Source organism: Salminus brasiliensis, chromosome 3 (genome assembly GCF_030463535.1).
Source record: "Salminus brasiliensis chromosome 3, fSalBra1.hap2, whole genome shotgun sequence".
In the NCBI taxonomy this organism is placed as follows: Eukaryota; Metazoa; Chordata; class Actinopteri; order Characiformes; family Bryconidae; genus Salminus; species Salminus brasiliensis.
In genome coordinates this window covers 1,069,396-1,083,130 of record NC_132880.1, presented here as the reverse complement: position 1 = coordinate 1,083,130, position 13,735 = coordinate 1,069,396, and the positions used below count along the sequence as shown (strand labels likewise).

At 36.4% G+C, this 13,735-nt stretch overlaps 1 protein-coding gene across 1 annotated transcript; it reads left to right on the top strand.

Moving 5' to 3' along the window:
• Nucleotides 1-304: 304 nt before the first annotated feature.
• Nucleotides 305-4,320, top strand: LOC140551613 (uncharacterized). The gene is made up of 2 exons (XM_072675106.1): nucleotides 305-598; nucleotides 2,809-4,320. Exons 1-2 carry the CDS (start codon nucleotides 543-545, stop codon nucleotides 3,989-3,991), a joined length of 1,239 nt encoding a protein of 412 aa, XP_072531207.1. The 5' UTR covers nucleotides 305-542; the 3' UTR covers nucleotides 3,992-4,320.
• The last annotated feature ends 9,415 nt before the right edge of the window (nucleotides 4,321-13,735 follow it).

Below are 13,735 nucleotides of genomic sequence, written 5' to 3'. Positions count from 1 at the left end.
GTCCTCAATCTAATAAACGGTTCCCTCAGTTGAACTGGGTCAATACGTTACGTTTCTAGATATTCTAGATATTATATTATATATTATATTCTAAGCTGCAGGTAATGCCTGCAGTCCAGGACCACCACTGGGTCTGTCCAGGGCGTCGAGCGCAGGTCCGGCTCTAGAGGCAGAGCGAGACGATAGAGCAGGTGTTCATTTGAACCCGTGAATCGATTCAGTCGATTGAGTTGAACTCGTGAATCGGTTCAGAAGACTGCAGAATTGTTTAGCGCGCGGCTGAAACCGAAAGTGAAAGTTGTTCCTCTCACAGCGCGCGAGCCTGTGTAGATCTTCGCTGACGTAGGTGTTTATTTCTGTTTCCTGGCGCATAAACATAAAGATACAAACTACAGAGAGTTTCAGATTTACATCTTCTTCTTCTTTAAAGGTTTTTCAAGGTTTTTAAAGGTTTTTCAAGGTTTTTAAAGGTTTCTCTGTTTGAACATCTTCCACCCAAACGGCGCGAGGAGACTGAAGCTCAGACAGCGGCGGACAGAAGCATGGAAGAGCTCGGCCCAGCCCTCGTGCCCAACGTTCATAGGTTTTACCTGTTTAGGTATGTCTGACCCCCTGACTGTGAAGATGCTCTGAGCCTAGTCTTAAACCAGCACTGTACCAGTCAGCCTGAAACCCACTGACACCTCAGGAACCACCTCTTCCCTGAACTGTAGCTGTAAGCATGTTGGTTTGAAACTCTGCAGTGGTCTGATGTTTCATCAGTAAACGCAAAAGATCATAAAATATGAGAGCAGTGACCAAAATCACATTATTAATGTTTTATTTATGTTCATATCATAATCATATACCACCAATAACAAATAAAATAGAATAATAGAATAAACAATTCAATTACGGTAATAAAACATTTTATTAACAACAATAATAATAAGTAATGTAATACGTAAGTAATTAATTAGTAATTAAGTAAATAGATGGCTAGATAGACAGACAGACAGAGAGGCAGACAGATATACAGAGAGACAGACAGATAGATAGATAGATAGATAGATAGATAGATAGACACACATATAGATAGACGGACAGATAAACAGACAGACAGATAGATAGACAGACAGATAGATAGATAGATAGATAGATAGACAGACAGACAGATATACAGATAGATAGACAGACAGATACACAGACAGAGAGACATATAGATAGAGGGACAGACAGACAGATAGATAGATAGATAGACACACAGATAGATAGACGGACAGATAAACAGACAAACAGATAGATAGATAGATAAACAGACAGATAGATAGATAGACAGACAGATATATAGATAGATAGATAGATAGATAGATAGATAGACAGACAGATATACAGATAGATAGACAGACAGATACACAGACAGAGAGACATATAGATAGAGGGACAGACAGACAGATAGATAGATAGATAGATAGATAGATAGATAGATAGATAGATAAACAGACAGATAGACACATAGATAGATGGACAGACAGATAGATAGATAGATAGATAGATAGATAGATAGACAGACATATAGATAGATAGACAGACAGATATACAGATAGATAGACAGATAGATAGATAGATAGACGAACAGATAAACAGACAGATAGATAGACACATAGGTAGATAGACGGAAAGACAGATAGATAGATGGATAGATAGATAGACAGACAGATATACAGATAGATAAACAGACAGATACACAGACAGAGAGACATATAGATAGAGGGACAGACAGACAGACAGACAGACAGATAGATAGATAGATAGATAGATAGATAGACAGATAGATAGACAGATAGATAGACAGATAGACAGACAGAGAGACATATAGATAGATAGATAGATAGATAGATAGATAGACAGATAGATAGATAGATAGATAGATAGATAATTTATTGATACTTATTGAGGACATTTAGCAGCCAATAACAGTTACACAATACAATAATGTGAGTGGTCCAGTATAAAAAAGAACTAGTCCAAGAACAATAAAACTATAGATACATAAATCATCCTTATTACAAGGAGGCATGAATTAACTCCTAACTGTAGGTTATAAAATATACTTAACTTATATTAACAATAAATAAATAATACCGTAACCTATAGATGAATATCTTACTTACTAGACGCTATCTCCAAAATATTAACACATAAATAACACTAGTATTAATAGCAGACCCAACACATCCTCAACAGCATTAGCCTTAGTGTCTCAGTGGGATAGGTGCATGCGTATGACACTATAGAAGATGGGATTCCTTCAATACACAGACCTGTTCATTATCTTTTTCACAACAGCAACGACAGCTCTCAGCTCTCAGTGATTAAGATCTATAGCATGGCATTATTGTAAAAATGTCTGTTGCCTTTTCTGATAATTGTTTGAAATAAAGACTATAACTGGATCAATTCTTCATAGGCCTAGAAACATATGTGTAAACAACATGCACAATATTTGAAGATTTTTAAGTATGTTGGATTTAATTCTAAATACATTTCAAACCCTAAAACAGAATAAATCAAATGCCGGTTTGTGTGTGATAGAAAACATACCAGCTCTGTTAGTCATGGTCTACAACAAATGCTTTAGATAAAGTGTTTCTAAATGGAGCTGAACATTTACTGACTCCCTGCTGTAGAAAAGCTGATATTTAGGGAGCAGCTCTGTATCATTTGACTGACTGTTGCTGCAGTAAATCTGTGGGTAAAGTGTTTCCCACCAATATTTGAATGTACCTCAATGAAACTGTGTTTCTCTTTTACCTTCTTGTTTACAAGAAACACAGCAGTGGATTCCAAAAAGACCACTCCAAGCCTCGAGATGAGAAACCAAACAAAGCTTCTGATGCAGCCCTTCGCCAACTGGGAGGAGTACCTGACCCCTGCACCGCTCTCCATAGCCATACTGGGAGAGCTGGTCTTCATCTCCTCCAAAGAAGATTTCTCCATCAACAAAAACCCACCCAAGAACGGCTTCCAGCACATCAGAGACCCAGATTCATTTCAGGCCTGTTTCATGCAAGTGTGCAAGTCTGGCAGGTTAGCACTGAGTGAAGCCCAGAAGAACATGGATCAGATTTGGCTCCACACCACTAATGTCCCAGACCACATGAAGACCGCTGTGAAGATTCTGTTCAATCCTTATGATGAAGTTAGTCGAGAACAGCTTCCCGACCAGTTAAAAAGGATTCGTCTCACTGTAGACAACTGTCTTGAACTGGCTGAATCAACAGAGAAGCTTTTCACTGACGTTCCTGATATTATTCAAGAACTGCATGAAGCCTGTGTGGTTACTAAGAACTTTTATGAAGAGGAGCTGGACAAAAGTAGGAGAAAACAGGAGAAGAAACAAGAGAATGACATTAAAACCACCATACAGATGCTGGTGAAAGGGATGAATGCCATGGTGAGGGTGAAGGAGCAGTGGCAGAGGATGGTGCGCTTCTTTCAGATGGTGTCCATCATTGTGAGGATCAGTCTGACCAGAACTCTCACAGATTTTGTCTCCAAGTCTGAGAAGATTCAAACTCTCTCCTACAACACAAAGCTCTTCTGCAAAGACCTGCTCTACAATCAAGCCTTTCAAGCCAGTAACATCGCCAACCTCGTCCACATGATCTTAGCAACCTACACCGAAGTGTCTGAGAAGTATCTGATGGATAATTTCAGCTCACTGGAGAAACTGATGGCCATGGACAAGGAAAAGCCAGAGTTTGAAAAGGAACGTCTGCAGCTACAGAGCTCCTGTGATGAAGCTCAGAAAGGCATTTTACGTCTCGTCCTCAAGAACAAGCAGGAGTTTGAAAGTAAGTCTGACTCAAGACTGGAGAAGATTGACAACGAGCTGCTGGCCATTCTTCTCAAATCTGCTCCAGAGGAGATGAAGAGCATCCAGGCAGCAGTTCAGAGTGGATTCACAGAGAAAGAAGAAGAAGAGGAAGCAGGATACTACTGTTTTTAGCAGAAGTCGTCTTCATTTAATTCCAGTATTAAACTGATGCTGATGAGAATGACCTGTTTGATGTTGATTAATTTTGCTTAATGAAGACAATATTATCTTTGCGAATCTGTAAGCTCATGTTTTTCTGCATTATTCTGCATTTTTAATCTATTCTATATGAGATTTGCTGTTCTGATGAATCTGATGTGGGTCATGTTCAAAACTGATTGATACAGTTTATCCATATTCATAAACTGCTGATGTGACTGTTATCTCTTCATGCTAACATGACTCTCAGTCACTGTTTGTTTTTAATTAGGAGAAATAAACTGCTGTGCTTGATCAAAGAAGATGTTTCCTCATTCCAGGTTTGGTCTGATTCGAGTGAGAACTGATTTCTGTGTTTTCACCACCAGAAGAAAAGCATCCTTTATTGTATTCACCTTGATGAGTTCGGTTCTTTTACTTCACTGAACTACTGTGTAAATTTTAACCATCAGGCTGTGAAAGATCCACAAGCTGGCAGCACATCAGACCTGAACAATGACGTCACTTTCTATCACTTTCCTGCAGCCTGATGATTTATACACTGTTCTAAAACATCTGATCTGAGTGCAGTTCTCAGAACAGCAACATCAGCAAAGTGCTTCAACACTGACATAACGCTTAGAGCTTTTTAATAGTGTGTTTTTTTAATGATAAGAAAATATATTACAAAAAAGTCTTAATTTACTGTCAGTATTAATATATAAACACAAATCATATGGTTTTGTTTATGTTTACAATTATGATCAGTGTATTTCTTAGCAAAGAAACTGAGAGGAAAGCTTCTCATATAATACTGGCAGTAACTGGCCATTGGAAATTGGTCAATAGAAGTTAAATTTCATTTTAATAGTTGATACTATTCCCTTATCAAGCAGTGCAGTTTAAACACTGGCCCTTGGGCTCACATTTGTTGGCAGCAACAGACCATAAATTAAAATGTCATCTATTTTACCAGATGACACTATATCCAATATTAGGCAAAACATGCAAGTTTACTTTTTATAACCCATTACAAACACAAGAAGGGAATTAATGACAAAGTTCCTAAACATGAAAATGAAATTAAAATAAAATCTGCTTCATTATTAAAAATTATTAAGAGAAATTATGAAGATAAAAAGTTGTTAGACCAATTTAAACTGATACAGCAACTGATTATAGGGAGTTAACTCAACGTAGTTTAGTATAAAATTTACTGATCTGCGATTACTGATTTTTCCTATATCATTATCAACATAACCGTTTCTCTTTGCCCGTAATTTCTTGAATTTCTTTTCAGATGGATTCATCATTTTGTAATGCAGCATGTGTATCAGCACTGGTATCAACCTGGACCTGGATATACCTGTATCATGTACCTGGATGAGAGCAACTGGAGATGACGACACCCTCACACTCTTCTGTAACTTATTACTTAATCATTTGAAGGAATTATATGACTTTTTAATATACACTCCCTTCAGCTCCTTTTTGCTCTGTCACAAGGCCTTGTGGGTAGTTTGGAGGAGGATGTTTATGTTTTTCATTGGATTGAGATGTTCTGCTAAATCCCGTTATGGAGATGCTTAAGCCGAGTGACGTTCTTCTCTCCTCAGTATGTCCAGTGCAAGTTCTGTATGGAGTAAAGCCAAATACGGGCAAGAAGACCTTTTTAGACCGCTGCTAATGAATCTTCATCCATGCTGGCCAAACATACGAGGACTCTGAAAGATAAAGATACGATACATAGTAGAGCCGCCACAACAGCAGACACCACCACTTACACCCGAGGTGTTCTGTAAAGCAGAATAGAGTGGGGTTACAGCAGAGAGTTGTAGCACAGACCATGTTATGTGTAACACACCTCCTGTTCACGGGGTAAATAAACCACCTGAGAGTTACTGAACTGCTGACCTGAATCCTGGTCTCATTCATGCTCACCCACAGTCTGCCAGTAATGTAACAAGCATGGTCCGAGTTAATGGGTGGCAGATGCATTAAACCCTGATGGTAGACATTCTACCCTCGCAGAAGCACAGGACATTTTGAGCCAAGATCTTGGAGACGTGAGAGTGTACACCTGGTGAACTAACTGTACAGACAGCAATATGAAGAAGCCTCTCAGTTCTATTAACCCTTTATTTATGAAGGCTCTTAGAGTCAGAGGATGGCTATAATTGCATGTTCTGTGGAAGGAACTTAATTAGTTCTTTTTAATAGTCAAAGCAGTTAAATAATCTTTGACATGCACATACCATACAGTTTATATTTATTATATTTGGTACATGTAATTGTGTATTTATTCTAAGTATTATTTTTTTGTGTTATCACACAGCTTTATTAATTTAACCTTCTTTTTTGCAGAAAAAAACTTGTTTTTCAATTTTACTTTCTGTCTTCAATAATCCATCCATCCAGTAGATCATGCTGTTTAATTTATTGATTTTGAATAGTTTTTTTTATTAAATCACTTGCGTTTCAGTTGTAGCACTGTTCGTAAGCCAAATCACAGGTATGAATCTTATTTTTCACTGTAGTATTTTAAATAAAGTCAAATTCAAGTCCTCAAACCATACTTAAACTCTTCAGCAACCAACAACATGGAAACATGCTTCAGTTTTGCCTCTAGTGACACATGCATGTTATTCTGCATCCAAACCTACGATGATTTTCTAAAGATATAACATTTGCTAGATCAAAAGAACCTACAGTTGGCTGAAGTCTTTACATGAACATCAGAGCTCCTTTGAACTACCCAAAGCTACATTAATAGCACAGTAAAAAAGCTGAAAATCTGTTTTATCTGTTAAATCTGTGCTGTTTAATTGAGATTTTATCAACATGATTCTATCTATCTAAATAGAATCAAGGCTCTTTTCTGGACTGAAAAACTAATAAATTCTGTATATTCTATAAAAAAATATTCTGTATAATAGAGCTTTGGGGAAATATTTTTATAGGAGGTGCATATACGCAATTATCTTCACTTAGGTCCTATAGCTTCCCATGAAGAAAGACATTTATCTTAATGATTAAAATATTAAAATACATGCAATAAGCTAAATGTAAGACATCAAGACAATCAGTCATCTACCTTGCTACGTAGAGAATATTCAGATCCGATGTAGATTCAGGTGTCTCCTCAGCTCCTTGAATGGTAAAAAAACAGCAAACGTGTTTTGCAAACATAATTTATTCCCTGTAGTATTACACTCACCACTCGCCACACCCCTCCCCTACCCCCCAGCCAGCCCCAGTTCCTTTTCGCTGTCTGTGTTAAGTTCTTAATTCAGATTTGTAAAAAAAACAACCATCTTCGGCAAAAGAAAAGCAGAGGTGAGACTTCCTTTACTTTAATGAAAGTAGTGATAGTAGAACTACCTTATCTTATTATGTCTTGATAGAATTTGGCATACATTTAATTAAAATAGCAAGAATTAATGACATGTACTTGTACAAATGCCTTACAGCTGGTGTCAGTCCAGCATAACTGGACATGCCTAGTCTTGTTGAAAGTGGCCAGTTGCAGTTGTTTATTTTAACTTCAAGCATACAACTATAGTTTACGTACAGTATACATCATGCAATCATACAACATATATGGTTTTAGTAGATGGCTCTTTTTTGAGGTTTGAGGGGCACAAGATATGAGAACAGATGTGCTGGTTGTGCTGCAGTCGAAGACTTTAGGCCTAAGAAAATAACTTGTTCTTTTATGTATTCATTAATATTATTTATGTCAATTTTATTATTAAAGTGATCATTGCATATATATGTATAGTTATTTCATTATTATATGTATAATTATAATATTTTTTATTGGTCATTGGTTGCATATTTTTTTCTAAATAATAAATATTATTTTGAGTAATGAAGTATTTGTAAAAAATCTAGATCAAAGGATTCATTGTAACAAAGCAACTGTGGCTAAACCAGCCCAAAACAGGGAGGCAAAGGTCAGATGATGGGGCATTTGTGATAACACATAAACCTGTGTTTTTTTACAGATGGCAATCAGTCTATCTGAGTTGTCTGAGTAAGTACAGCAAACAAGGCCTTGTTTTCTTGTTTGTTTTATCATTTAAATTTTCACATTTTCAAATTCTGCTACAAAAGTGTTTGGTATCATCTTACATTAACATTAAGTAATGCGCTTATTAACATAGATAAGTAATGAAACACACCTAATAAAGCTTAATTAATTTGAATTGAGACAATAACAATGACAGTTGTCAGCAACAGCAACAACTCATATTTCCACTGTAAAACATCCCCAGCCATTACAGCCTAAGACATATTTCTTCTTTATACAAGTTTCCCACCACTTGTCCTATTGTTTTGTTGTATTAAGAAATATGAATGCTAAAATATATATGCCAAAGAATGATTTTATTTTTTTTTTATATTTTTTGCTTTTATTTTGTCCATTACTAATTAATGTTTATTTAGTTAGCTGTAAACAAAATGAGGTAATCAATTTTACCTTCATGGTCTCCACAGCCATTGACTGACATAGTATGAGGAACAGATATCATATGCATACATTGTTTGTTTTGTGGCTTTTGTCTTAATTAATAAGCAGTTCAGTTCAGTGTGCAAGATGTGAACCCAAATAGGGTAATTTAGTTTATATCCTACTAAAAAGTATGTCAGTCATCATTAATGACTGCATTAATCAAAGTGTTGATTGGTCATTTAACAATGACAACCTCATGATTTACCAGACTTGTGAATTTCCTCACATTCTCACTTAAGGTATTAATGGGATGATAAAATATTGGAAAGTTAATCTAACAAGTAGCATTTCTTAATGAAATGTGAGTATCAAAGCTATACTGACAACCTTTTCATCTAAATACGAATGCTTCTTTGTTGGGATAGCTTCAAAAGATTTTTTTCAGGTATTCCTTAACAATGAAAATAGCTGTCACAATTATAAATGAGAATTTTTTCACTTCTTGCTTTGCTTCCGCAGTGTTGTTGTGCAGAAATCAATTAAGACGGTCGTCGGACCTCTGAAAGACAGCCTCTGTTCTGTCAAAAGAGTCCACAAGGCTCTCATTGATGGAGATGTCGATCCTCTTACTGGACAGTACACCAACTATGACTACATCAGAGGGCAGATTGAGCGGGCCATGCAGAGCCTGAAGCAGTCAGATCAGGCGGCCAGTGAAGGGCTGGAATGTCTCAACAAGAACATTGAGATCCTCACACGGGACGAGGGAAGACTTGATCAGGAGATGAGAGCTACACAGCAGACCTTAGACAACCTGAGAACAGAGCAGACATCTAATGAAATCTTACTGAAACGGTCTGAAGAAGCTCTGAATCGGGCAACTACAAACCTGAGCTTAGCCAGAAAAGAACTTCAGAGACAAGAAGAGAGGACAGGAACTGCAACGAGTTTAATAGCAGCTGGAGCTGGAGTGACATTAATACCAGTTGTCGGATGGGTTGCTGGTAAGAATCAGATTTCTAATAAACAATAAGAAAATACAATAATAATGTTATTAATGTACGTACATACTATAACTAGGGTTGGGTAGTAAGATCAGCCACACTACAGCAGCAGTAACTGAGGACTGTATGATTAGCTGACTGCTGGATGTGTGCTGTTAGGTGTGTTTATGTGTAATATTTCAGTACTAATAATAGAATTTCCACTGCAAGCACCAGTACATATTTCACATATTTAATAATTTCAGTCTGAATAGACAAATATAAATCACCCAAAATCTCTTGGAATAAAATAGTTTTAAATATATTTATTATTTTACATCTATGTGAACATTAAGGATGTTTTCACATTTTCCTGTAAAGTTCTTAGCCACAATTTCCACAAAACAGATATGTGGTCACACTACGACTGTGAAACTGTTAATTCTTTGGTGCATTACACCTGCCAAGAGCTGAAGGGTTACTAGTCTCTCCAAACTTATAATTATTTTGTTAGTTGATTGTTCAGTGACATTAAACATTTACCACCAGAAAGCTGCAGTTTTAAAGACCACATTCTGGTTCACTGCAAAGGTAAATGAAACTATGAGAAAAAGACTAAGAGCTAGTGAGGTAGCTAACTATCTAGTTAAGCTAACAGTCACATATTAATAGCTTTTTAATTACTATTATTATTATTATTATTATTATTATTATTATTATTATTATTATTGCTTTGGATTATATTTTCTTAATAATTTTACTCTCTGACCAAATATCATTGGCTGATATGGATATAGGCACAAATGTCTCTAATGTCTCTGCAGCTATCTAACCAACTTGGATAAGAGCTTGCCGTTTTGTCGCTAGTAGTACTAGCTAATGTTGTTAAACAAACTAGGCTAGTGTCATAGCTAGCTAATAACCATTACCTATATGATTTAACTTATAAAACAGTATCCCATAGAAGTGTTTTCTGATGATCCTGGCTAACCACGTAGCTCTAAACAACACATGTGGTGACCATTCATAAAATAAAACAATATTTATTCAAGATTATCTCATCACAAACCTCCAGGGCTGGAGCTGCGCTGCCAAATAAACACGAACTTACCTGCCAAAATGTTGCCTACACAGTGTGACATCATTGGATTACGATTAACCTGAATATATAGGTTTAAAAAGACAGGTAAACCCAAAGTAACGGGAAAGTAATCAGATGATGTTACTTTAATATAGTATTCCTTTGGATTACATAACAGTTACATGTTTAACAGGTAATCAGTCATCTGTAATCTGTAACACAGTAATAAAAAAAAGTAATTCAGGAAAAGTTTAATAACGCAAACTTTGTTTCTGATTGATAAACCTAGTGTTCATGCTCGTTTTCTCTGTGTGCTTTTGATTTAATTTGATTTTAACAGACAAAAAACAACAAATAGACACGATCAGGAATTTCCAATAAAACTATAGACTATATATATTAGGCCTGACCCATCCTCTTTCCATTCTCATCTCATCACCACATATGGTTCATAAATAATATTCTTTTTTCATTTTCCCCTTCCTCCTGCAAGTCCCTTTTCAAGGTTTTTTGTTTCTGATGGACGTCTGTGCTAAATGGTCTTCTGGAAATAATCATTTGTCTTTTGTGAAAAACACAGTAATATGATGTGGTTGAGCCTGGATTAGCCTCTTGCCCAGACATGCTTTAACACTGCCCTGCCATCAACGCCCCCTACCTTATGACTGTACAACCTAAACTGATCTGACTGTTGGCATGTCTAGTCCACAAAGGGTAAAGATCTGTCCATAAGGTCTGAACGGTGTTTTTGGTACTTGAGTCCTTGTGCTTTGCTGATCTTAGAAATGCCTCTAAATACTTGACAGCTTGTGCACTTGGCACAAAACTACATGCTTTGTGATTGTTCTGTTATTTCTAAGCTCTGGCCCAGGGTCTCGGTTTAAGGGCTTAATTTTTGCACACATTTTCATCACCAACTGCATCTTACAGAAAAACATTGTCCAGATGCTTAAACTCTATAATGCAGTGTAAGGTGGTCATGATGTTTGTTTGATGATAGATATGGTTGAAGGTTTGGAATACAAAATATTTATATGACGTTTTAAGAACAGTGGATGAACAGTAAATTAGAACCATGACCCAAAGACAGAATAAAAAAGTTATCACAATATTTAATGTTTTTATGAGAAAATATGAAAACATGTAATAAAAAATAATCAATAATTTAAACAGCTATTGTACCCTGGATTTTTTTGAGTTCCTGTTTGGGAGGGGAATGTAGCTACAATACTAATGACTGTGTGAGGACACTGTTCACTTTCAGTATAAATAAACAACATCACATCACTGTACGACACTTTCACTATTATATACTCTCCCACAACTCCTTAGATTGTGTTGCTCTCCAACCCAAAGAAAAATAAAATGAGAAAGGAGATCCTCTTTAATATCATGTAGTTTCTCTTAGACAACAATTAGATCAGATGAAAAGACAAAGGTGAATTCAGCAGAAGTCTCTTGCTGCTCAAATGTGTCTCCTGAGATAAGGACGACAGTAACCTCACACGAGTTTTCTCTTGAGTTTTAGTACAGATCTCTCCAATAAATACAGGCCTCTACTCTCAGATCAGCCAAATTAATAACACTGCTTTACTGAAGACAGGAGTCTCAATATGACCTTACCTATTTCTCATTCACGACTAAGATCCTATTCAGTTCTGATGCTGTGAATTAATATTCTACTTTGGCTGTTTTACTCACATTAATATCTGAACATTTAACTAAGATATGAACTCATCATCAGAGATTCTACAGACAATCATCTCTCACTGGAAGCCATGATAACCAAACTGAAGCGCTCCTTTTTGAATGCATTATTATCCAGAGCAGAAACATTTATTTAGAATCTCTGTTATTCGTTACTCATTGAATTTCATTCAGAAGAATAATCACATGTTGACTATCATAAGCCTGCGCAGTTAAATGGAGAAAACAGTGTTTTTTAAGCTGATGAAATTTGATTTATTCACTGTGGGTGTTGTGTTTTTTGTCACCAACTAAAAAGCATGCAGGTCCCTGCAAACCCAGGCTTATAGGCTTGGCAAGGATCTGAGGAATCTACAGCACCTCTGGCACCTGCTAAACCACACAATGCTGAAACCTCCACAGAGAGACGATCTAAAAGCACAGCGTTGGTGTTTGATGTAGGAGTACTGAGCTTTATGTAAAACTAGTTTTCTCTGATGTGTTACAAAGCTTAGTTATAACAATCAACTCAAAGGTCAACTGAGGTTACTATAAAAGTTTTCACAACATACATTTAAATGTCCAAAAGCTGCAGAAGAACTATTGTAGCAGCAGAAATTGTCCTGACCTTTTGGTTTTTCAGCACATTTTTGTACAGTACAGTGTACAGTTAAATGCTGAATCTGATAGATAGCAAATGAGTAGAGGAGTGGAGGAGCTTTGCCTTCTGAAGGTGAACTCATTTTTTTCCGTAATCTGAAACCGAAAGCAAAGTAACAGGATCTGGTTTGAGCTGGTCTCTTCTAGAAATAAAACCAAGCACAAACAATAGTGTTCCCTTGCTGTTAATTATAATCAGTTCCATCTGTGTACTCTGTGGCAGGTCTCTAATTTTCTCAAATATAATGAGCTTCTAGATTTCACTGCTAAAACAAATACACTTTAGAAATTAGTCGTAAAAATGGACAAAAATGGACAGGCAGCAGGAGACAGGAGAATACTGTATATTTGCAGTATTTCTTTGTTCAGAGCCAGAACAAAGCATGTGTGTGTGTTAATGACTTGGTTATAAACACCAGAATTGCTGAAACTGGTATAGAAATAAAGATTAATAAAAACAACTAATATTGCAGGCACGTCTAGTCCACAAAGGGTAAAGATCTGTCCATAAGGTCTGAAAGGTGTTTTTGGTACTTGAGGCTTGTGTTTTGCTGACCTTAGAAATGCCTCTAAATACTTGACAGCTTGTGCTTGTGCACTTGGCACAAGCTCTGGTTCAGGGTCTCGGTATAAGGGCTTAATTCTATAATGCAGTGTAAGGCGGTCATGATGTTTGTTTGATGATAGATATGGTTGGAGGTTCTGATTTGTTCTGAAGTGACTTGGTTATAAACACCAGAATTACTGTGGCTAATTAACTAGTTCCTATTATGAAATAAGAGAGATTGCTAACCTTCAACTCATTTGAATAAAAAAGATATACTGTAATGTTACAGTCTGTACTGCACCCCTGCATTTACCAACTTAACAAC

Excerpts from the sequence above, each read along its gene's own strand:
- LOC140551613 (XM_072675106.1), top strand. The coding sequence starts at position 543 with ATGGAAGAGCTCGGCCCAGCCCTCGTGCCCAACGTTCATAGGTTTTAC. Across the intron at positions 599-2,808 it reads CATAGGTTTTACCTGTTTAG|AAACACAGCAGTGGATTCCA; the intron begins GTATGTCTGACC and ends CTTGTTTACAAG.